This window comes from Cryptomeria japonica, chromosome 2 (assembly GCF_030272615.1).
Source record: "Cryptomeria japonica chromosome 2, Sugi_1.0, whole genome shotgun sequence".
Taxonomy (NCBI): Eukaryota; Viridiplantae; Streptophyta; class Pinopsida; order Cupressales; family Cupressaceae; genus Cryptomeria; species Cryptomeria japonica.
In genome coordinates, this window is record NC_081406.1 from 576,816 (window position 1) to 601,362 (window position 24,547).

At 37.8% G+C, this 24,547-nt stretch overlaps 1 protein-coding gene across 1 annotated transcript in view; it reads right to left on the reverse strand.

The window, feature by feature from the left end:
- LOC131073814 (myb family transcription factor PHL7) overlaps nucleotides 1–21,216 on the reverse strand; it is a 74,449-nt gene extending 53,233 nt beyond the window's left edge. The window contains exons 1-4 of the mRNA XM_058010330.2: nucleotides 20,008–21,216; nucleotides 18,697–18,901; nucleotides 18,426–18,502; nucleotides 18,226–18,265 (exon numbers count right to left, since the gene is read on the reverse strand). Of these exons, the coding sequence (XP_057866313.1) occupies nucleotides 18,226–18,265; nucleotides 18,426–18,502; nucleotides 18,697–18,901; nucleotides 20,008–20,232 (547 nt within the window). The 5' untranslated portion in view covers nucleotides 20,233–21,216. The remainder of the gene's footprint in view (nucleotides 1–18,225; nucleotides 18,266–18,425; nucleotides 18,503–18,696; nucleotides 18,902–20,007) is intronic.
- Between the last annotated feature and the right edge of the window lie 3,331 nt (nucleotides 21,217–24,547).

Sequence of the window (24,547 nt, forward strand, 5' to 3'; positions counted from 1 at the left end):
CCCAGAATTAGCGCTCGAGTGCATGGGTAGGTATGACTTAGAACACAAATGTATTAGAAATGCAAATGGGGGTGTTTTATTGAATGTAAATAGAGAAATTGTTATGGCTGTTTTGAAAATCCTTGCTAAGAAACCGTATGAGGACTGGACGATAACCACATCCTATGGATTCTTCATAGAAAAGAAGTCACAGTATAGGAGTGTCATAGCCAGGAGCTGGCTCTTGAAATTTCCAAAAGGCGGTTCTAGGTTACTGATGCAAACAAGGTAGGGAGATCCAATGAAGGACATCCCATCCTTGCAACCTAACACAAACAGCATGCAAGATATACCGGTAACCGGTAATACAACACCAAATAACACAGAAAGAACAACCGGTAACATCACAGAATACATAACCGGTAAACAATATAAACAATTCTTATAACAGTTTGAAGAATTACATATGCCACATGCTGGATCGCAGTCCAGGATACCAACAATGCTTGCAACACAAATATAAGATCCGCAAATCATCTACACCTTAAATCGGCCCTTGGAAACAATCTGTCGGTTCAACCCTAATCCGGACCTCAACCCTTCCAGCTTCAGTCCAACAGACCTGAATCTCGCCGATTCTACATCTTCGCTCGATCTCTAAACTTTGTCTTCTATCTTCTGTTTTTTGTCTTCTCAACTAATTCGCAAACTTCTATTTATACCATCCGCAAATAATAATAACTTGATCAAATTGGCCCAAAGACCAACCGGTTCATGAAATGTGTAAACAATAACAAGTCGACAAATCATTAAGGACAACTTCCAATGCACAAAACATCACGCGGTTCTCCAGGAACATTGAACAAGGCACGAGAAACATAACTCAACGATCCGCAAGTCACAAAAATCAACCGCAACCCGATCCAACTTCGCTCAACACACTGCAAGACTAACCGGTAAGAACATATCAACCGGGCCAATACCGGAATCGATATCTCACCGGAATCAAATCCAAATGCCATGAAACTCGAACACGACAAAGACCATAAACTCAAGGGAATAAACCCAAAACCACAACGCTAAACTCTCAAACATAAAGAAATGCCACGATCTCTAAGCAATTCCACTGCTAACTACTCAACAGGTAAGAACTGCACTGATGCTCCCGCATCAGACTCTCGGGGTTAATTGAAAAGTGAGTCCCATCACTTGATCTAGTTCAGCGATCTATCAATAGGTACTTGCAACTGCCTCAAGGGTTTGGCGATCTAACTACAACTTTCGGTTGCCTCTCCTCAGCGATCTACCGATCTACTCTGCAGCCTGCCTCAATCGGCGATATGTTCAAGTCTCCACCCACTAACTGCCTCAAGCTCAAGCTCTAGGATCGGCGGTCTACCTACAAACCTTGCTCTGCCTCACAATCAGTGATCTGAACAAGTCCACAAGTTGCCTCAACTTCCTCTCCAACCAACTTGTGCATAATCGAGTCTTCCTCCAACAATAGGTTCACAAACCAGCTCTTATACCATTTGATGCAAACAAGGTAGTGTTGACGTGTATTTTGTACACCATCATACACAGAATAAAATACCTAAAAGCATCTTATCCTCTCTTGAATAAAGTCTCTAACTGCTGAAGATTCGCATGAAGGATCAGTTAGGATGACTCCAATGTTCTGGTTAGTAGGGTCTCTGCGTGTGGACAAGCTCGCCGTGGTATGATGTGATTTGCTGTATCCTCAAGGGGTCTTACGCTTCCAAAAGGTTAAGATTTTACTAAACTAAGAAGCTTTTCAAAAAAATAACATAAGGATAGGGTTTTGGAAGAAGTTTAATCTAGTCTAACCCTAAGAGTGACTTCGTGTGAACAAGACTTGGTAAGATTCAACCAACTTCAATTTTGCCATAAGATAACAACTTAATTGAAATTGATGCGATCTTCTAAGGTAACAAATGATTTTCAACGCATCAAAGATCAAAGACACTACCACGAAGGTACATATCCAAGATACAATAATGTTTGAAGGTTAAATGATTCAAATATCTCCAGTTGACCACGCAAGGCGTTCCTACAATCAGCAAGAAGCTAGTGGTTTGGATTACGAATCCCACCAAAGATCAAGTCTCACACTATGTCCTTCAAATTAACACACTACTTTGATTGAGCATGATTCAAATAAATTGAACAACCATGAAGATAGCCAAGAAAATTGCAACAAAACACCATAACTTCAATATTTCATTGATTTCCAAGTCATCATGTACAACAATTGCTTGAATTCCTTTTCCTCAAAACTCAATCTTGCTACAAAAATAAAATTGCTTCTAACTCTAATCTCTCTAATACAACAAACTCTCTGATATCTAACTATTATCTCTCTCACATCTATTCTATTACAAATGAAATGAAAAATGAGGGTATAAATAGCATCCTCAATTACAATGAAAGGTCCAGATTGAAAGTAGATCAACGGTCAAGATCATGACACCTAAACCCTAATTAGGGTTTGTTACAAATGGCCTCCTTTTTACTGAACAATATTAAATGCATAGCCAAATATTAAATTTGGCACAAAAACCTAGGAGACATAAACCAATGACAACTAAGATGCCATGTCATCTATAACAACCTATCATCTAGAATCTTATTCCCTTTCCAATTCTCTTTTTTAGCATATGCAATGAATCTGGATACGATTCCTTCGATCTCTGCAATTGGAATCTCGGGAAGATTCTTCATACTTTCCTCTAAGTGAATGACCTGATCGAATGCATCTAGAAGAGCTGCGTCCCATGAAGATTCAAGTTCCTTTGTTCTTTCAATCAGGAGCATGGTGGCAAACATCTGATCATACTGCTCGTCTGTGACATTTGCGTCCTTGCAAAAGATGACCTTGATTCTATCCTCTAATTCCTGCATATCCACATCCGTCTCGACCTCGATCCTCCTGCCAAGAATGGTACGAAGTACCTCAAATACTCTGTCCTGGATAGGATTGATCACCTCCTCAACTTGGCTACATTTAGTACTGATGTCCTCGAAGAGAACACTCTTCATATGGAGTAAGGTTGACCACTGAAGCAAACTGTGAGGTCCTCCATCCATGATCTTCTCTTGCACTAAGACCTTCCTTGATGTGTGTCTAATTACTTTCAAGACAGGAATGATAACATCTTTGGTATGGGCAAATGCGGCTACTGTTATCATCAAATTGTGGATTATCTCAAGAACCTGGATAGCTTGATGAATAATCTTCATCATCCTTGTTACAAACTCTATGGCAACTGTATGAGATTTATCCATCCAAGTACTTGTACGCTGGACCATATTCCTGAATCTTTCTGCCTCATTGATTGATTGAAGTGGAAGTGCCTGCACTGGTGATCTAGCTGGATCCTGACGTCCCAAAGGTTCATTGAGATGACTGAAATATGTCCTCCATGCACCGACCTCTCTCTCAAGCTTTCTATTCTTCTCCATCTCTTCTCTAAGCTTGTCTTTCAATGCTTCAAATGAATCGGTGGCATCATCCAACGTCTGCTCAGCTGTGGATGGTCCTAGCTCAAAAGTCTGTATATCATATTCCTCTGCTAGAATCTCACCTTCATATTTGTCTACTGCCGGTGTAGCCATCTGCAGTTTTCTGGATCCAGTCTCATCTCGAATCATCTTGGACATCATGGTAGCCTTCCTCTTCTCTGTTACTTCGTGTGAGCGTCCAACAAGGCTCTCTAAATCAATTGCATTGTCCTTGTCTTCTATCACGATCACCTTGGTTAATCTTTCCTTCAACCAATCTGGGATAGCCGATCTTGTCTCTTGAACTTGAATTTCTTTATGCACTATTTCTTCTTGTCTGGGAGGAGATGTTATTTCATTGTCTTCTTTATCTTCATCTAACTCATAATCTTGGAGAGATCCATCTGGTGACCCTTGCGGTGCCTATCCTCCCTCCTGCCTGTCGTTCTGTACCATCGACTCCATGGATTCTTCCACTTGAAGTGTCCTCTTCTCTGGTCTAGAAGAAGTACCGGATGATCGATCTCTGTTAGCCTCTTGTTTCTTCTTGGAAGATTCTCTTTTTCCAGGTCTCTCCTTCCTCTTCGAACCTCTTGGATGGAGATTGCCCTCACTGGCACATCGAAGGTTACCTTCACCTGAATTTCTAGGATTAGGATTGCCTTCACTCACACTAGCTCCACCTTCGGCTGGTTTCTCTTCCAAAGTGAAAGTCATAGCTATGCCTTGCTCTCTCAACTTCTAATGCTGTACGTCAACCCATCTGCGAGTACAAGACAAAACTGGAGCCATTAAAGCATCTAAATCCACGACCTCGGGCTCATTCCAATCTAACCTTATTGATTTGCTTTCTCGATCATAGGATGACTGGATATGTCTGCCACTGTCGTGTGCTTGGTCGGCCACTCTGTAAATCCTGCATTTCCTGATGAAATCCAAAGGCAATCTAGAATGCATTTTTCATTTCACTTCAAGATCATCTAAGAGATTCATCATAAAATCTTCAATTTGGTACTCATGCTTAAATTTCCTACCGACTGTCTCCTCTAAATGTCCATGTGGATCAAAGCTTTCACTCAAAGCAAAGGTTGAAAAAGAATACAAGGCTAACTCCTTCTCTGCGTCATCCATAGCTAAAGCATTAAGACATACCTCAACTGAATTGCCCAAAATGATAGGTACTGGAACTCCATTCCCATGTCTGTGTCTGAATGCCTTCGCATACGCTGCCAACTGTCTTGTTACTTCAAGTAACACAATTCTGTCTGTCGGATATCTCGGCAACATGTATGGAGGTAAAGGACATCCATGCACTCTAATATAAGTGAATTTCGGAAATTGAATAAACCAAGCACCGTACCTCTTCACCAATTCTTGTGCATCCTGAGATAATCTGTTGTGAATCCCACCTTGCAACGTCCTTGTGATGTTCATCGTGAAGGTATCATTAACTAGCTTGTAGTTGCTTCCTAGCGGATGATGCAAGTAGGCATAGGAATCACAAGCTCTGACCTCGCCGGGTCCTCTTCCAATCATTCCTCTATGAGGTAGTCCTGCGTACTCAAAACTCCTGATCAATGCATAGATGACGTATGAACTCATGTGGAAGGACTTGGTAGCCTTGAGTCTCCTCAACTGTACCTCCAAGCAATGGCTAATCATCCTGGCCCAATGTATCGTACCCTTTCCCTGAACAATCACCTGGATGAAGTAGAACATCCACTTTTCAAAGTAAAAAGCCTGAGGGGCTCCTGTGACTCGGTTGAGCATTGTAATCAAATCTCTGTACTCCTCCTGGAAGTCAATCCTGTGTGGTGTGTTTGGTACCTTGCTTAGACGGGGACGGCTCTTGAGTAACCAGTTCTTATTAATTATGCTTAGACAAGCATCTGGATCATCTTCATACATTGACCTGGCTCCCTCTATGCTCTTGTATATCATGTCCCTGTGTTCTGGAAGATGGAAAGCTTCACTTATAGCTTCCTCTGAAAGGTACGCCAAAGTGTTTCCCTCCTTGGACACGATCGTTCTGGACTGAGGATCATAATGACGAGCACACTCGATCATCAACTCATGGCACTGAACAGCTGGAGGAAAGCCGGCCGCCTTAATGATGCCACTCTCGATTATTCTCCGGGCGACAGGTGATGGCTTGCCAATGTAAGGGACCTCTCGAAATTTCTTCGTGCTAAAGTTACCCAAGTTGGTATCTCCAATGTTGCTCCACTTCGACACGATCTTGGTCTCCACTTCTTCAGTCTTTTGATCTTCTTTCATAAGAGCTGAACGACTGGTGGATGCTCCCGCCTTCGGGGTCGCCATACCTACACAACATTTCATAATGAGAAACTAGATCTTGCAATGTATAATATAGATTAGAGAATATTTTTAGGAAACCTCATGATAAGTCTTAGAGTTATCATTTCCTAAAAACGAATTGAGCTAGGAATTCAAAATTCAAAATTTCAAAATTTAGGCTATGACGATCTACGTACAAAATTAAAAACAATAAAACCAAATCGTCATACCTTATTTGAGAGCTAACTCTAGAATGCAAAATGAATAAAATCGCCTAGGCAAAATTGAAGTTATATAGTCTTCAACGTGATCTCTCCTTCAAAATAGCAACTTCGCCACCTTTGATATAAATTCGCACCACCTTGCTTGAAATGAAATTCGCACTCTTCAAACACAATTCGCACTTCTCCCTCAAGATCGCATGTGAGATGATAAAATGATAATGTGAAAATAAAAGTCTTTCACCTCCCTTTATAGCGCTCACCTCATATTCACCTTAAGGCCGACTTGGTAATTAATAAGGTAATTTAAAACAATTTTTAAATAAAATAGAAGGCCGACTTTCATAAACCCAGCGCTCTTTTTTAATTTTTTATTAATAATTAATAATTAATTATTAAATGCCTTCGTATATTATCAATAAATTCGATTTTCCTTTACAAGGCAAAAAAAACAATTAATTAATGAATACCATGCGCTATTTAAATGCTTTTAATTAAATATCGATTTTCCTAGCATTTAAATAAATTCAAAATGTTTGTGTTTGAGCGCCAAAATTTGGAGAAGTGGAAAGATTACAAACCTCATCGCCCTGGTCCCTGACTGAGGGACAGGAGCGATCCATCATCTTGGTCTTGATTCTTTGCATTTTTGACGTTCAAAGTCTTCATCTCCACGTTGAACTTGGCATTTTCGCTAGGGATTTCGAGCTAAAGTGTCTTGCTTGTGTGAACAAATGCCTTTTATGACTACTATCGCCCTGGTCCCTTGGAGAGGGACAGGAGCGATCTAGATGTTTTCTCCTTGATCTTTGTAACTTCGAACTTCAATCTTCATTGTGAGGAACAAACAATGTTATTCTTCCATTCCACTCTCGTTTCACTTGAATTCTACAAGGCACTTTGATGTTTAGAGGAATATCGCCCTGGTCCCTTGGAGAGGGACAGGAGCGATCCTTGTCTTCTAGCTTGAAATTCTTCGTTCTTGACTTTAACTCCTCGTTCATCACCTTTCAAAAGACGTTTCAATCCTTTTGCAACTTGGTTTTGACATAATCTTCGAATGACAACAAGTGCTTTAGCAAATATCGCCCTGGTCCCTTGGAGAGGGACAGGAGCGATCCTGGTGTCCTGGCTCAAATTTGCAAACTTTCAATCTTTGTTTCTTGTTCAGAATCTTCCAAATGACGTCCTCGATCTTGCCTATCTTTGCATTGTCTTGATTTTGAAGGAGCATGAGTGTTTTAATGAAAATCGCTTTGGTCCTTGTCCAAAGGACAGGAGCGATATAAGTTCCTTGGCTTAATTGATAGCATTTTGACGTTTGGAACCTCCGTATATCATCTTCAAAAGATACCTTTGACCTTGAGCGATCTTGCAAAACCTTGACTTGGCATGAATTTTGCATGAATTGGCAAATATAATAGATATCGCTCTGGTCCCTTGGAGAGGGACAGGAGCGAACTTCAAGGTCCTGGGTCCATGCTTGCCTTCTTCAACTTGCCACTGCCTTCATTGGGTAAAATAAAGTCCTTCGATCCTTCTTGATCATTTGATACTTGTTTAACTTTTGAAATCTAGGCATTTATGAGAATTTCGCTCTGGTCCCTGCATGAGGGACAGGAGCGAACTAGGTGTCTTGGTGTGATTCCTTCAATATTGGCAACTTTGGATACTTCGTTCTTTATTGGGATGCTTCGAAATGCTCTTGCCACCATGTATCCGGTACTTGGAGTGTCTTGAACTTGAAGAAAAGGCAACATACTCATTACATCGCCCTGGTCCCTTGGAGAGGGACAGGAGCGATCTTGCTCTTGTGGGCTTTATCTCACCTTGCTAACTTCAAAAATTATCTTCACTTGTCTTGTTATACCTCCTTTCATCCATTTATGTCTTGAGATTCTCTCAAACTTGGCAAAAAAATCATCTAAGACAAAAATCGCTCTGGTCCCTGCCTGAGGGACAAGAGCGAACTTGGGCATTTGGGTCCCTTGTTGACGTTTCACAATCTTCAATTTGTCTTCAACGAGTTCAAGTCACATCTTTTCTTGCCTTCAAACCAAAAACTTGCTTGATCTTTGCCCAGAACATGCCCTATGAAGGATTTCGCTCCGGTCCCTGGGAGAGGGACAGGAGCTACAATGGTTTTCGCCCTGGTCCCTGACTGAGGGACAGGAGCGATTTTGCATATTTGGGTCATTCTCCTTCACTACGGCACTTAAAGTTATATTCATTTGATAAAACATCTCTCCTTGGACCTCTTCAAATCATCAAGTCGTTAAAATCCTGCAAGGACAAAACAATATTTGATTTTAAGCTCCGGTCCTTCACTGAGGGACAGGAGCGATTTTCTTCCCTGAGGCATTTCCGTGCTCGTGAAATTCTTCAATTTATATTCAACGGAAAGATCACGCCTTTCTCTATCACTTCCATTTCGAAATTCATCTTGACCCTGCAGAGACAGTGAGATTTTTGAAAACGAGCTCCGGTCCTTCACTGAGGGACAGGAGCAATTTTGCTCCTACAGGCCAAAATATCAAGATTTCACAAATTTAATCACTTCACAAGGCAAAAACAAATCATTTCCAATGCCCGGGATCAAATATCAAAAAGGTCAAAATTTGGTCAAAATTACTCAATTGGACAAAATTCACATTTCATCATCAACACTTAGACAAATTTAAGACTCTGCACTCAAAATGTCAATTGAAAATAGACCATTCTGGCGAATTCATTTCATTCAAAATTTGCATCCTACAAAAGGAAGCTCAAAAGCTCTCAAGACTGACTGGACTCTGGTCTGAAAAGATCGAAAAGGAAACCCTAAGGCTTGACCCTAAATCCAGACAACTGACAAACTACCAAAACCCTAAAAAGCAAAGCGAAAGGCGAGCAAAAACGAGCAAAAAGAGGGGGTCCCCATTTCAAATGGGGCGATGTGTGAAATGGTCACAACAGGTAGGGAGATCCAATGAAGGACATCCCATCCTTGCAGCCTAACACAAACAACATGCAAGATATACCGGTAACCGGTAATACAACACTAGATAAAGCAGAAAGAACAACCAGTAACATCACAGAATACATAACCGGTAAACAATATAAACAATTCTTATAACAGTTTGAAGAATTACATATGCCACATGCTGGATCGCAGTCTAGGATACCAACAATGCTTACAAAACAAATATAAGATCCGCTAATCATTTACACATTAAATCGGCCTCTGGAAACAATCTGCCAATTCAACCCCAATCCGGACCTTAGCCCTTCCGGCTTCAATCCACCGGACCAGAATCTCGCCGGTTCTACATCTTCGTTCGATCTCTAAACTCTATCTTCTATCTTTCGTTTTCTGTCTTCTCAAATGATTCGCAAACTTCTATTTATACCATCTGCAAATACTAATAACTTGATCAAGTCGGTCCAAAGACCAACCGGTTCATGAAACATGTAAACAATAACAAGTTGGCTCAAATCATTAAGGACAACTTCCAATGCACAAAACATCACGCGGTTCTCTGGGAACATCGAACAAGGCACAAGAAACATAACTCAACGATCCGCAAGTCACAGAAATCAACCGCAACCCGATCCAACTTCGCTCAACACACTACAAGACTAACCAGTAAGAACATATCAACCGGAATCGATATCTCACCGGCATCAAATCCAAATGCCATGAAACTCGAACACGACAAAGACCACGAACTCAAGGGAATAAACCCAAAACCACAATGCTAAACTCTCAAACATGAAGAAATGCCACGATCTCCAAGCAATTCCACTGCTAACTGCTAAACCGGTAAGAACTACACCGGTGCTCCTACATCAGTTACCCAAGCCCTTAACCCAAGAGCACTTGATCAGGGAGGTAAGGAACATTGTTATTTTGTTGCACAAGGCGAAAGGGAACCAGCGGGCATTCTATTGGGAAGACTGGATGTACTTTTTCATCAGGTCATATTAGATGAGAAACGCTATATAGATTGGGCAGAGCTAATTGCTAAAAGGTTACGTGAAGGATTAAGTAACTGCCTTGGGAGTAAAAACTTGTATATGTCTTCATATTTGTTCTATTGTTTGGCATGTGTCAGGCCTTGGCCTCGTTTGTATCATGAGGAATGGGTTGATGGAATGAATATTTATGATTATCATCCACACCTTCAACTGCAAAAGTGCCATGTGAATTTCCGAAGGGTTCATGATGTGTTTGTAGGGAGATTAATCTATGAACTTCAAGGGAATGTAAACAAAAGACTATCTAATGAAGCTATGCAACTAATAAGCAAATATGGGAGTTATTTAATTCAGTATCCTCGGTTCACTTACATCAGAGTTGGAGGGTTCGAAGGAGAACCCTTTGAATTACCAAGGTTTGCCCTTGACCGCTTCATGCTGATTGAACTTTGTAGGCAGCTTGCTCGCATTGATAAGAGGACACTAGCCAGGCAAGATTCAGGTGTTTCTTTCCCAATTGAACTGGATTATTATATTTGCCAAATTGTTTTTGGTGCGTTGAACCTAGAGGTTGACTTCAAAAAGCTTAATCTTCAATATTATACAGCTCGGCCTAATTTTGACAGCAAAGGTTATGCTCAAGCGTATCTAGCTCTCAAAGAAGGTTTTCTCAAATCCCACTGCTTGAGGACTTCTGGGAGGATTGCACTGATGAATTTGAAGGAGGAGAACATTTTCTAGGTTCACAATGGATCAGATCAATACCTTTCAGCTCAAAATGAATGTAACAGGGGTTGTAGATAATGGCGAGGACTTGATTGATCCGCAGTATGCTAAGAAAGTACAGGGTTCCCCAATTCCAGAAATAGAATGGGACAAGAAAGAGGAGGATCAAATTCAAATGAGAACATTCCATGTTATTCGCAGGACTGAGCAATGGTTACAGAAACGGAGACTTCGAAAGCTAGTAATCAAAGATTCTCCTGTTCCAGTTCAAAATGTTTTGTCTAATAAATCCGTTAAAACTTGTGTTGCAGGTGGCACCAAAGTTAAAGTTGAGGCAGATACTACCAGAGGTTCAAAAAAACTACTTGTAGGACATCTTCCAACCCGTATCACCAGATCAAGAACCAAAAACAAGAGCAAAAAGCTACCTGAAAATACAGTAGTGGTGGATTTAGAAGAGTCTCCAGAGGCTGAGAATATAATGACAGAGCAAAACACTGAGATGTCCACCGTAGAAGTTGGTGATACCGAGAAGCCTGAAGAAGAAGAAGTAGATATTGGAGGTTCATTGATCTTAGCAAATATTGGTGCTGAACAATCCCAAACAAAGAAGGATGCAGGTTCTAGTGCTCCTCATGGTTAGAAACTACTCTCAGCAGCAAAAAGAGAAATGTGGTTCCTGTTTCAGTTCCATTGAGGATATGGTCAATAAATGTTTGGGAAGGACTCCAAAGTCCAAAAAGCTTAAAACAGTTTCAAAAATGGATTTTGACCAAGATACTGGCAATTCGACTGCTGAAATAGCTCGTCCTGTTTCAAATAAAGAGAGAGAAAATCCTTCAACGAAGGATTTCACCATTCAAAAGATTAATTTAGACGCTGGATCACGGGTAGCTAATGTACACCATTTGGAAGCTTCTACAAAAAAGAATAATAAGCAGGACATGGAAGGACGAAAAAGATAAACAGGATCTCAAGGAGACACTGAGGCACATGGCTGAGTATATAGATGCTATTCACAATCCCAATCCCCAGCCAATTTCACAGCCACCCACGTCATTTGACCCTAAGTCACCTGCTAATCAGAAGCTCTTGGGTCAAATTCAAAAGAGCAAGATGGTGACAGAAGTCTTTCTGGAATGGTTGGATGGGATTACTCAATCTGGCACAGAGTACTTCAAGAACCTGAGCAAAGTATATGAAAACATAACAGTAATGAGAGAGCTGGAAACAGAAATTACTAACTGGAAAAAGGAGGAAACAAAGTGGATAGTTGTGGTGGCTCAAATGAATGATGTGCAAACATATGGCATTATGAAGTTTTTATCAGAAAAACCTGTGCAGGACTTGGATGATAATGTTCTCTACGTGTGCAAGAAAAGCATTGAGTAGCGTAACTCTATTGTGAAGCAGGGATGTGAAGAGTCAGCCAAACTACGGAACGAGTTAGCTCAACTCATTTTATCCATGCAGAATGACTTGAAATGCATAGGAATCAGATGTCTGAAGGAGGATGGGAAAACAATAGAGTCTAGAAGTTATCACCCAACCCTTCGCGAGAAAAATTAATTATGTTAGAGAAGCAAAAACTCTAACGAGAAAAGATTTCTCAACTATGGCAAAAATTGAGTCCCTACTATTTCTATGCATTAAACACCTGGGTAGTCACGCGATATTGTGGCCCAAGTACAACAAGACAAGGAAGTGTGGCGACAGAGGATCACTCATATTGGACTCCCAAAGCATTGAGTAGCGTAACTCTATTGTAAAGCAGGGATGTGAAGAGTCAGCCAAACTACGAAACGAGTTAGCTCAACTCATTTTATCCATGCAAAATGACTTGAAATGCATAGGAATCAGATGTCTGAAGGAGGATGGGAAAACAATAGAGTCTGGAAGTCATCACCCAACCCTTCGTGGGAAAAATTAATTATGTTAGAGAAGCAAAAACTCTAACGACAAAAGATTTCTCAACTGTGGCAAAAATTGAGTCCCTACTATTTCTATGCATTAAACACCTGGGTAGTCACGCGATATTGTGGCCCAAGTACGACAAGACAAGGAAGTGTGGTGACAGAGGATCACTCATATTGGACTCCCAAACTTTGTTGTTGTATAGAGTTCTTCGGCCGCTCATCTAGAATGGAAACGTGTCACCATTGCAGTACAGAATCAGCCCGAGGATCCTGCTCCATAGCTTCAATCTCGGTCGTGCAAGCCCTTTAAAGTTATTTGATGATGAATTTTAGGACGGTTTTTTAGAAATTAGTTTTCTGGTTATATTTCAAAACTGAATCTTGACTCTGGGGCAGAGTTATGTAACTCTGTGTTTCCCTAAACTACAGTTAGCCAATCTGTGGCTATATATATGTTTTAAAAAGACTATGTGAAGGTCCAAGAATTTTTGGCTTTCAAACTTGATATACTTTATTTTACAGTTGCATAATATTTTGAAAAGAAAACACTCATTTATCTATGAATAAATGAAAGTGAATATTTTGGAGTTTCAAATCTCTGTATTTGATGAATGAAGTTGAATTTCTGTTGGAATTCATTTATGTCAAAATAGTCTCTTGTTTCTTTAAGAAATGTTATGCATTTGATGAAAAATTTAGTCTAAAAGTTTCTTTTGAATGAAAGGGTGTGAGACATAACAAAGCCTATGAGTTTTGTCATTTGAGAACTATATTTCTAAAAACCGCATTTACAGCATAGTGATGTATAAATGTGGAAATGCCTTTGGTACTTTTTTGTTAAAAGTATATGCATAGTTTATTTTCTTGTTTTCATTCATTGAAAATCTAAGAGGGAGTTGTATCTAAGAAAAATTCAAAGGGAAACTTTCATAAGTTTACCCAACTGTTTGGTTACTATTTTGTTCTTTAAAGGGGCGATAGAGTTGTGATTATTTCATTTTCATCAAAGGACAAATCTGTTAACCAACAATCAACAAGCCCCCAATGGTATGAACCAGAAACCTCATCAAATACCCTCACACTTCACCATCAGAATCACTGAACTCTAATTCTAACCAGCTGAAGGGAAACCATGCAAACAGAAAAAAAAACAAATATAACAAACACCATATTTCAATGTTCATATATTGATTGCAAATGCCATTACAACAACTTCTTCCAGCAGTTCTATTCTACTCCTAATCTGCAAACTACATCTAACCTCTAAAATCAACTCCTAAAAATTCTAACTACCTATAAACTCTAGAATCTAACTTGCTAGCTATCTAACTCTAAAATTCTAACCCTTTACAATGAGAGAGGCCTTGCCTTTTATAGATTTTACAATTTTGAATCAAAGGCCAAGATTGACTGCATCCAATGGCTCTAATCTGCCTTCTAGAAGCCTGGCAGCTTTAGCCCATGCTTAGTTATTTTCAGTTGTCCTCCCAACTGCCACATTCTCAACCACTTCCTCAGCTACCTACAACTGTTTGGCATCAATTTGGTCAATCAGGCAGCTGAGGAATAACTAAACTGTGTACCCCCTTGTTTTAAATGCATTAAACAAGGCTCACAGGTAGCTATTTACATTAAAACAATTCAATTTTACAAACTGATTTTTTGGAATTTCCAGCCGTGCAATTTCTGAGTGTTTTGTTGATGATGCCTTTCAGAGACTCACAATAGCATCACCTCGGTCCCAACTTTATGGTACGCTCTTCAATGCTCGATGATCACCATTTTGATCCTACGCTCAACATCTTCATCCTCCAGCCCTAACGCTCTTCAATCTGAGCTTTAAGTTTTCCCTCGTCTCTTTCTAGCGGCATTGATCTACAAAAACAAGTTCAACCTGAATCAATCTCCTTGAAAAAATTTAAGTAATTTTGACAAATATTAAATGTTTTCAAGGCAACATTGGTCTTCGTTTCGGCAAATAAGAGGGGAAAATAAAAGATGTTTACTTTTTAAAACAATTCGGACCTCCTATTCTTCGTTTCACTTTTGGCTTAAGATAGTGCCACTTTAAAGGGAAAATTTTGGCATTTTGAGGGGAAAGTGCCAAAAGTGCTTTATGCTTTCAAACCTATCAAAAAACCCCACTTATTCACTTTTCACTTAACGTTTTGCACTTAAGGGGATTTTTCAGCAAATGAAGGTATGGGGAGGCGATTTGCCTTAAAATATTTCAAACTTTATTTTAATTTACCCCCCTTCATTGTTATCTCCCTAGCACTAGCGATTTAGTCATCTCGGCATTTTATCAGCCATTACAACCAAAATATTATTCAAAGCTTTGTTTCCTTTTCATCGACTTAAAAAGAAAACACTCAAATAGCCAGTATTATTTTTGGGCACTTTCTAGGGGGATTTGTCAATGATAGCAAGAGGATGGCAATTTTGGCTTTAGCATGCTCTTCAACTCAATCACTGTGCATTGAGTTTGTGAATTTGGCATTCTAAACTTTTAGGGCTTTTATCAGGATTCTTCTCGCAAAATGACAAAGGCGCAAGTCATTTTCTTTACACAGATGCCTGAAATTTTCCCTTTTCACTAGTTTCGAATTCTTTAGGCATTCAACATTTCCAGGCTATGTTCAGCATATGCAAGGGATTTGAGAGGAGTCGCGAGATGGGGGGGTTATTTTCGGCGACTAGCTAGAGATAACAAAGTCGGGTTTGACCTCTGCATGTGAAGACACCTGAGATTTCTTGCCCATTACACTCACCACGTCGCCTAATACTCAGGATTTATAGGCACGATAGCAGAAGCATTGGGCAAGGGTTTAATCGCAATCCTTATTCTACTAGCACCCTGAGGATTTTGGCTTTTCCTCAGCGATTGGGAGGGCATATAAAACACACGACTCATGAATAACAAATTCGGGAGTTTTTCGGTGATTGAAGAGGGTTATGAAGGCACGATTTTAGACTTTGGTTTTATCGGGCCACAAAAATCACCAAACTTTCTCCTTATTTTTCACGTTGGCATTTTGTTCGGGCCTGCTACTGGGGGGTTCTAACTAGCACGAAATGAAGACTAAAAGAAATGACCTCATGGATTCAACTCAACACCAGGACAAAACTGCCTTCAGGGGTTTCTTCGGGGGTGCCTTGAGACGCAATTTCGAGATTATTTCGGGTTTTGAAGACCCAATACAAAAGGGCGATTTCACTTCTCCCCTTTGAACGGATGCGCAAACTTATCATTTTTGGTTATGAATCTTAACATTGAGCATCAGGATTTCCTCAAAGATTACAAGGCAATATAAAAAACGACCCTTCATTTCAGATTCGGGCAAGCAAATGGGAAGGCTGTAGAAAGGGAGTCCCCGTCTAAGGAGATGGGGTGTGTCGTGCGGAGCACAACACAACTATGCTAAAAAATGTCTTCAATCCTTGTGTCTAATATTAATCCAACATGTACCTATCATACAAAAACATGTCCAAACTATAACTAAAGCATTTGATTATAGGCAATAGGCAAACCAAGAAACAAGTGGTGGTTTCTAACAAGTATGGGCCCAAAATGGAGCACCTTTTAATCCATGCTTCCAACTCCAAAGCCCCCTAAAGATAATAACTCCCAAATCAGGAAGCACCTAGTCAAACCAAGTGCTCCATATAGGAGCAATAATATCTCTCACAAGATGTTCTTACACACTCTTACACAACCAAAATAGCCAATAAAGGGTGTTCCTCGAAGTCTCCTTGTAGCCCCCAATGTTTAAGATTCAATATAACTCTTCTTACGCATCATAAGATACAATCCAAGTGGCAGGATGATTTTGCAAGGGATCTCAAGATTCCTCAAAGGGTAGTGCTCCATTCCAAGAGGGGCCACAATTAAACAAACATTAAAATAAGCATTATTTGAAGTTTTACAACAAACCTTTCCTAACATGATCCAAAACATTGATGTTAAAAATAATTATACAATTTACTCAAAAAACTTGCACACAAAATAACCTATAAGCATAGAAATATAATTGTGTTAGGTTTGCAACTAAGAGGATTATTGCAAGCTTAATAGTGTTGGATATTGAGTCGAGAACATCTCCCCCGTGACCAAGACTCCTTACCCCAATTAGGAACACTTCTCTCAAATAAAAATGCAATTCCTTTCCAACTTCTAAAGATGCTAATTAGGCCATTCGACCAGATAATACTTAATTTACATGTTCCAAAACTTTTAACTTTTTTGTCCATGATTCTATTGGTCCATGGGTTTCCTTTTCAGCTTCTTAGGTAAGAGATTGTAAAAGGAAATGTGATTTGAGGCATTTTGAATGGGTGGATATGTTGAAAAATAAATTGCTTCATTTATTGTGAATGGAAAACATTCATTTAGTTTTGACAAGGATGATGAACTCGGAGTGAGTGAAGAATGGAAAACTATTATTAAGTTATAAACATATTTCAGAAAATACAGCATTCTGAAAATGCTTAAAGAAGAAGAATTTACATTCATATATTTGAACAAGGATGATACATTGGAGCAGTGAAGCACCGAAACCTTATATAAACATACTTTGGGAAAATTATAATGCTGAGAGTGCTTAAAGATGAACTTTGACACTTAGAGCCAACCCAACTAACATTCAAAATGCTAAATGCATTTAAAAAGATTGGCTTGACTACCATGAATTTTCTCTCTTCCAAGAATCATCATTCTCTCTTGAACATAGTACTGAAGATGACACAACGTTGAGAAAGGAAATTCTTGCATGCTGAACACCAAAATCTTCAATACGAAACATAAGTGGCTATACTATAATTGTGATGACACCATCAAGATCAATATCATTTGTCCTTTTATTACTGCATGTTGTATTCAGTTCATCCTTCTTTATCCTAATGATTTTCATGTACCTCTTGCTTTGGAAATCCTCGGCATGTGTATGAAAATAATAAATTATGATTATGTAAATCATTTCTGCACATTCAACATACATTGAAGACAATTCCCTTGATTTCTTTCCTACAAAAAAGTGTTAACTTGCATGTATCCTCAATAATGATAGTTTCCTATCAACATCGGCATTGAATTAAAAAGAAAAGAGCTCTTTTGTAGAATCCATCTCCACTGGAATATGTTCAAATGAGTGCACATGAGTACGAATGCATTTATTAATGTTTCTTTTCCATCGCATCTAGAAGAATCCTTCTAATCTAGAATAGCTCTGCCTGCTTTTTTTTAAATGTGACTCTTTTATGATGGCTCCCCAAAACAGGAAAAATAATAAATATTTTTGGTTTTAACTTCAGCAATTTACCAAAATGCTGAGTTTTATCCCTTATATAAGATTATTGATGCAGCCATTGTATGTATTTTGATGATAATGTATCCTAAATAATATCGATGCAAGTCTATATGATAACTTGAAGATCACAATTCTCAGAGCTTATCCAGCTGAAGTCTTGATCAAGAAAGTTCCTTATAGTAATGGCAAATTATAATTTTCACGTGGTCAATATAGGTAGAAGAATAGAAGTGCTTAAGACAAAATTATATAGTCTCTATGAACATAAATTTGGTTCATACAAAGGAATTATAAATTTACCATCTGTGTAATCTGGAATATACTTTGCGATCCTATATTTCTGCAATTTAGGCACAGGGCAAATTAATCTTACAATGTATACCCACAAGACAAAGAATTTATAATGCCTAGAAAGATAACAAGACAGAAGAAAAAATCCTTGCAAATAACATGAAAGATTGTCAAACCAGCAGTGGACAAAAGGGAAGAGAGCCTTTTACCTGCAAATGGCTTTTTACATGATAGATTGTCAAACCCTCCACATTCATCAGCTTTAAAATGCCCTTCGGAGTTGCCCCTGCATGCCCATCACATTGTCATAATTGAAAACACCCTGTAAATCTCACAAGAAAAGAAAAAAAGGAAAAAAATCAATCTGCTTCTTCATATTTTACGCATTACTTATTATAATCATGCTTAGCCTACTGATGACATATGTTATCCACTGACACAGAGAGAATTTTAGTCATCTGTAAGCTATGTCATACTCACGCTCAGCGCCACCAAGTTTGTTAATTGCTTCTACAAAATTCTCATGGAGCTCCGGTGTCCATCTCAGCCGTGGCTTACTAGAAGCCCCAGGTCCACCTGGAGTGGAACTTGCAATAAAATGAGTTCCCATTGAAGAAGGAAAGAAATGTTGTTGTGACTGCGTCAGAGGTGGTGCAGCAGACTCTGTAGTTGAAGGCTTTGGAATCTGACATATCATGTGTTTAGTATAAAAGAAAATCAAAGATAAACAAATTTTTCACATCCACATATTGAAAAAGACCAATGCAAGCAAAATATCTACATACAGAATTTGTCAAGTCCTTCAATAATAAGATTTCATTTCTAGTATTATGAGAATCTAATAAAATTGACAATTAAACAGGAAAATCAATCCTAAAAATCAAATAGTAAAATTTCCTAATATCATTAAACATCCAATCTTAGTTCCTAAATCTCAAAGAGTTGTTAAGCATGTACACAAGTTGGAGCTTTCCACAGTCTGATTATTTATAATTCCTAGTAGCTTTAAGCAACAAAAATCGCTTTCCCAAAACCTCAGTAGCAAATCTTCCCTTTTAAACAACAAAGATGTAATTGGTTTCAGATTACGAGTTAAATATAGATGAATTTTATATAACGCTCAAGCAATAGAACTCGATGTATTACCTGACCAAATTTCATATTTAAACCTAAAAATTTCTACAAAAATTTCTAAGCATGAAGACAAATTATAGCTTTTCACAATTTCACATAGTTCACAGAGGCTTTAACCACTGAAGAACAGAATTCTTGAATATTTTCCATGAGGATATAAGTCGTTACAGACTGCTAGTTAATTTAAGACGACTTTTGTACTACAAATGAAAATGATTATTTTGAAGGATCCCATGGTAAGACTTTACCAAATATAGGGACAAATCTTACATTCTGCGATCTGGATATTATATTTCCTGGAATCTCCAAAACCTAAACACTGATTTCTCCAATACCCCCAAAATTACTGTGAATAATATATTATAGTGCATCAGTGTCAGATAAATTCCAGGAATTTTGTTCAGGGGAATTGAAAAAATAGGTTAATAGCCAAGAAATAGCAAGCAAAATGTTTCCTCACTAAGTAAACACTACAGTAGAGGTAGTACTTTAGGTTACCACCAAGCCAATCGCCACTTTGGTCCATGATTGATTGTTTTCCATTTACCTTTATATTGTTCGAAAGGTTTCCACTCCTACGTTTAGACCTCTATGACAAAGCTGAGTAGCACACTCGAAATATAAAAATACATGAAAGAGTTCAAGAAGAATGCTTACATTCATAACAGGATCCCCGACAAGGAGATCGCTCCAATCATATTGCTCTATCAATTCCGGCCAGTCCATTTGTCTGGCTTGCAGGGACGATAAATTATTTTCCATACAAGTTTTGTTCAGCAAATCCTCTGCATTCTGATATGAAACAGAAACTGGAAGGGTATGTGGAGCTCCCATGGTTATTCCCTCGTGAGATGGAAGTGCCGCTTCCCAATTCTTATTCATTGGAGCCAAATAATCCTTCGTTCTAGGCTTCACTTAAATTTCGTCATTAATTCACCAACGAATCCCCAAGAAAGAAAATTCAGAAGTTTCTTCTGCAGATTAAGCCTCGCACGCCTGAGTGAACCCTGACTGTGAAGAGTATGTGCTTGAGTGGGGAGCTACAGATGCGAGTCCTGAGAGCGTATAAGTGGGAAAGAATCACTTCTGCACTAAAAGAAGTTATTATTCTCGTCAAAGACTTGCACAGCAGATTGAACTGCAGAAGTCCTTTAATATCTACTCCATCCTCGGTAAGTATCCTGGTTTTCCTGTGGCCATAACTCAGTGATAGAAAGCCTTAACAGAGGAACCCGCAGCTCCTTATATAGTGCAAGACTAGTAGCAGCGCCTATGTATGTCTCGGCTTAACTTGACAGGAGATGGCGGAATGTCAATCTATATTATGGACAAAAATAAAACATGTGAGGGACAAATTTATGTATGCCATCTTTGAGGAGGCTATACTTCAACAAGAAATTTATAATAACAACTAATAATAGTAGATCCATCCTCCAAAAGCAATTTGATTCTTAATTGGCTCTTTGCGCAATTAGATGTTACATCACATCGCAGCTTTACATTTATGGTTCACATAATATATTTGGTCTCTACAACTTGATTTAACTTGTGAACTCATTAGAAATTATCTCAGTTCTGCTTTAAAATCTTGTCTCCTAAAACCTGAATTGTACACCCTCTGGCGGCACAGAAGACAATTCTGACAAGTACACGGGAAAATTGGACCGTGCGGTTCTGATACGAGATTTAAACAACTGCTAAGAGAACAGAACTGATGATATTAACGAAAGCGGTTTTTCTTTTCTGAGCCTCAGCCGCCCTATACTGAAGAATCGTTCTGCAATCCACTGGGCTTTATTCTTGAGAATTATTCTTGCCCTTGAAGAGGTTCTAAGTGGCAGAAATTGGTGAGCAAAGGTGTAAGCGCACTAGGACTACTTTATTCAACAAAACGAATAACCGACCAGCAGTGTTTCATTTTATGAAATTTGAAATTGGTTTTATTTTTGCAAAGGAAAATAAGCTTTCTCATTCAATAACTATAATTAATTTTAGCTGGTTAATAAAAAAAAGTAATAGGGGAAGAGTACCAATAGCTCAAATAGTTCCAATAACCGTCACCTTAATACCATGTTGACCCCCCAAAAGATAAAAAAAAAATGTCAATACATAAATAAAAAAATACCAGTAAATATTTATTTTAACACCAATACATGTTCACAAATGAATTAGTAGTTGTAAACCAAAAAGTTAAAAAAATAAACAACTACTGGTACATTTCCTATTTTAAAACAAAACATCTTGCACAAATAATAAACATTTTTATTTTTTTTAAAACTTAATGTTTACATTTGCCACTTTATGCAAGTGGCTTAAGAGTACAAATGTACTCCAATTACAATTACATATGCACAGCTATTGGTGCATTACATGACATAAAAACAATCAATTGTAAACTTCTTAGACACTCAAGTGTACATTCTTCCAAATATCACTTCACAACTTCATGCATTAAATGGCTCTGCATTGGTACCTGCATTTGCAACAACTAGTGTAAGGCTCCCCAATATCCAAGAATTTGCATAAAATCCAATTTAAAAAACCAAGTTTCATTCAAAGCAGGGAAGAAAATTGAACAATTTGAAGCAATGGAGGACTGCATATTTAATATGACATGACCGACTATTTCCCACAAAAATTTAAAATTGAAAATAGCTAGCTACCACAATCGAATGCATTGCACATTTGAATTATATTATAAGACAAAATTTTCCGTGTCACTTTCACTACAATCCAATTCATTGCATATTCCTGAGCTCTGCAAATACCCTCTGCACATTCCTTACTCGAGGGCGCACATTTAGGTTGGTACACACAAAGTAACTAAATTCCCTCTATTCAATGAATATTGTTAACTAAATGCTATAAATCTTTCAATTCAAATTATACTGTTTTCAATAAAACAGCATTTCTTTCAATATAGTCACTGTAAATAATATAAACTAGCATTTCTTTCAATATAGTCACTGTAAATAATATTAACAACCATATTGGATGTCCAATGATGGTTTACCTCCTTCCTAGCTGCATTATGCTTTGTCTATTGATGATTTATTTGTATGTGGTTTATAATTTCATTTCAATGCTCTTTTATAGTTTAATAATGCCAAAATCCTCACAAAGAATGTTTAATAACGCCAAAATCATCACAAAGAATGGCAAAACAATTGAATATCTTTTCATTTTTTTCGAAACCCCTTCATTATTTATCATTTCCTTTTATGGGTGCGCTGTTAAATGGTGTCTCTCTGTTTATAGTGCCAAAATTATTACCGTGAATGCAAAAAAAATTGATTATTGTTCATAATTGTTCGAAACCCCTTCATTATTTATCATTACAATAATGTGTATGCCTGATACTATTACTTACAGTGACTATATATATACACATACACACATATACACACACACACACATATATATATATATACACCAGGCCAGACAACTTTTATTACAAAGTTTAAAATGGGTGGTAAAAAAATATGTTGAACTCCCGCTATCTTTTTTGCCCTAAAAACATAGGGAAATGAAGATTTTTTGTGGCATTTTCATTGTTTGCTCTGCCTTCAATTTGTTAATATACTCACTGTAAATAATATTATCAGGCATACCATGTAGTACTTCCAATAAATTTCATATGAGAAATACAACATCATTCAACCATTTACTCATTTGAGAAATGAATCTGCATCTTCATACTATATCAACAATATCCACTTTTTAATCACATCACAGTTACATCTTCCACTCATGCATCTCGTGCTTGTAGTTTCTCTCCTTGTTATATAATGTTTCAAGTTTTGTACCTGTGTGTGTGTGTGTAATGATCTGTCTCTCTATATATATTTATACGGTAGCATTTTTTTTGTTGTTGAAAGATGTTCAATGATGAGTTAAACAAATTGAAAAAGATCAAAATTCTGAAATTGAAACATAAACAAATCAGAAATTGCATTGTCTACTAGATCATTGCGAAAGTACAATTTCAACAAAGAGAAGATTGAAACATATGAACTAAGTGAGAAATTTAAACAAATAAAACACAAACAATTCAGAAATTGAAACATAAACAATTCACAAATTGCATTGTCTACTAGATCATTGCCAAAGTAAAGTCATATAGACTTTACCTGAGAGGCATGCTTGTTGTCTTTGACATAGTGAGTCTTAGATCATTGCCTGCCATAACAATCACAACAAAATGCAAAACAAACTAAGGTGTGTTAAGAAACACATTTAATAAGAAATGCATAACTACCTAAGATATCTACACAAATTAATATAAAATGTAAGCATTAAAGGCATAATCTCCAAAGAATTGAAGTGTGTTAATAAACACATTTATATTGATATGATGATCTTCCACAAGTATGGTTCTTCCCTCGATGCTCTAGCACGCCTGCAAAAAACAACAATAATCGAGGGTAGCGTAACGTTGTAACAACAAAACATCCATACATTATTGAATGTATAAGTACATACATATACATATCCAGCTACATACATACGCACATGTACATAGAATTACACATATGCACATGTACATACATATGCATATGCACATGTACATACATATGCATATGCATATGTATAACGTACATATATATTGCAAAGAAAGAGTTACCTAAGGAATGTGCAAAGGGAATTTGCAGAAGTCAGAAATATGCAATGAATTGGATTGTAATCAAAGTGACATGAAAAATTTTGTCTTATAATATAATTCGAATGTGCAATGCATTAAATTGTGGTAGCTACCAATTTTCAAATTTGAATTTTTGTGGGAAACATTCTTTCATGTCATATTGAATATGCAGACCTCCATTGCTTCGAATTGTTCAGTTTTATTCTACACACACACACAGAGACATGTACATGTGTGTGTATGTGTGTATGGACAATAACCATATATGTATGTGTGTGTGTGTGGATGACAAACACATAGGCACACTAAACTGTAAGAGAGCATTGAAATGAAACTATAAACCGCATAGAAAGAAATCGTCAATATACAAAGCATAATGCAGCTACGAAGGAGCATAAACCATTATTAGACATCCAACATGGCTGTTAATATTATTTACAATGACTATATTGAAAGAAATGTTGGTTTACTGAAAACAATATAATTTAAATTGAAATATTTATAACATTTAACATTGACTGTAGAAGGAATTTAGTTATTCAATGTGTACCAATC